At 56.5% G+C, this 1202-nt stretch overlaps 1 protein-coding gene across 1 annotated transcript; it reads left to right on the forward strand.

Annotated features, from left to right (window-relative positions):
- The first annotated feature begins 85 nt into the window (after positions 1–85).
- LOC126495551 (H-2 class I histocompatibility antigen, Q10 alpha chain-like) lies at positions 86–1172 on the forward strand. The gene is made up of 2 exons (XM_050133143.1): positions 86–681; positions 895–1172. The coding sequence occupies exons 1-2, from the start codon at positions 609–611 to the stop codon at positions 1170–1172; spliced, it is 351 nt and encodes a 116-aa protein (XP_049989100.1). The 5' UTR covers positions 86–608.
- The last annotated feature ends 30 nt before the right edge of the window (positions 1173–1202 follow it).

Genomic DNA, 1202 nt, shown 5'->3' on the forward strand with positions numbered 1-1202 from the left:
AATAAATAAAAAAAATATTTAAAAAAGAAAAACTCAGAAAAAGCAAGTGGAAAAAAATGACGAGAGAGACACAGAGACATGGAGAGACAGAAAGGCAGACACGCAGTGGGGGGAGGGGGAAGAGAGACAGAGAGAGACTGAGAAGACCTATCTCTCCGATGAATTCCCAGACGAGGTCGCTGCTGCCCACACACCCGCTGGCATATTTCTTCTGGCAGAGTCCCAGAACGGGTGGGACTGCATCTTCGCTGCACGGAATTAGAGAAGGCCCAGTTCAGTCTGCAGTCTCCCCTGAACTCCACAGTCTCTGATTGGGACAGAAAGACAGGTTGACAAACCCTAGCTCTTTCCGGGAAGTCAGCACTGTGTGGGGTTCTCTGGCAGTGGCTCTCAGAGTTTCAGGGAGTGGGTGGTGACTGGGCGGTCTGCATTCAGTTCCACTTTCCAGTCCCCACCCTCATTGATTTCTGCCCGAATGTTGATGACGTCACACATGTTCTCACTCTCATTTGAAGTCGGGTTCTGAGATAATCCAATCAATCAGGGTCACTCTGGTTTGTAAAGGTGCCCAAAATCCGCCCAGAACCAGACGCTCAGGGTCCCCAAGAATGGGGGCCACTGTGCCCCCAGCTCTCGGACTGATGCTTGCGGCACCTTTGTTTTGTGCTCAAACCCACACAGGTTAGTGCAACCCAGGAAGAAACCGATCTTGGCGGGAAGGGGCAGGGACGGACGGAACCCAGGAACTCACGTCTCCCAATCGCCCAGCCTGAACTTTCCGCTGCTCCCTTCTCCTCCCCTGTCCCAAGCCCCGCGCCATTCTCCCGTCCGGGCCGGGGCTTCTGCCCGGGGTCCCAGGAGGAGGGTCAGGGTCTCACTGCGCACCGCTTCCAGGCTCACACTCCCTGCTGTATTTCCGCACCACCGTGTTCCGGCCCGGCCTAGGGGAGCCGCGGTTCATTTTCGTGGGCTGCGTGGACTACACGGAGTTCGTGCGCTATGACAGCCACGCGGAGACTCCGAGGATGGAGCCGCGGGCGCCGTGGATGGAGAAGGAGGGGCCTGAGAGTTGGGACCTGCAGACCGAGAAGGCCAGGACGCAAGCACAACTGTCTGGAGGGAACCTGATGACCCTGCTTCGCTATTTCAACCAGAGCGAGGACGGTGAGTGAGTGACCCCGACCCTTTGCATCACCCAAAAA

Source organism: Alexandromys fortis, unplaced genomic scaffold (assembly GCF_014885135.2).
Source record: "Alexandromys fortis isolate MF-2015 unplaced genomic scaffold, M_Fortis_MF-2015_v1.1 scaffold_522, whole genome shotgun sequence".
NCBI classification, from domain to species: Eukaryota; Metazoa; Chordata; class Mammalia; order Rodentia; family Cricetidae; genus Alexandromys; species Alexandromys fortis.

Coding starts and splice junctions, on each gene's coding strand:
- LOC126495551 (XM_050133143.1), top strand. CDS start 609: ATGGGGGCCACTGTGCCCCCAGCTCTCGGACTGATGCTTGCGGCACCT. Junction 682..894: donor TTGTGCTCAAACCCACACAG/GTTAGTGCAACC, acceptor CACCGCTTCCAG/GCTCACACTCCCTGCTGTAT.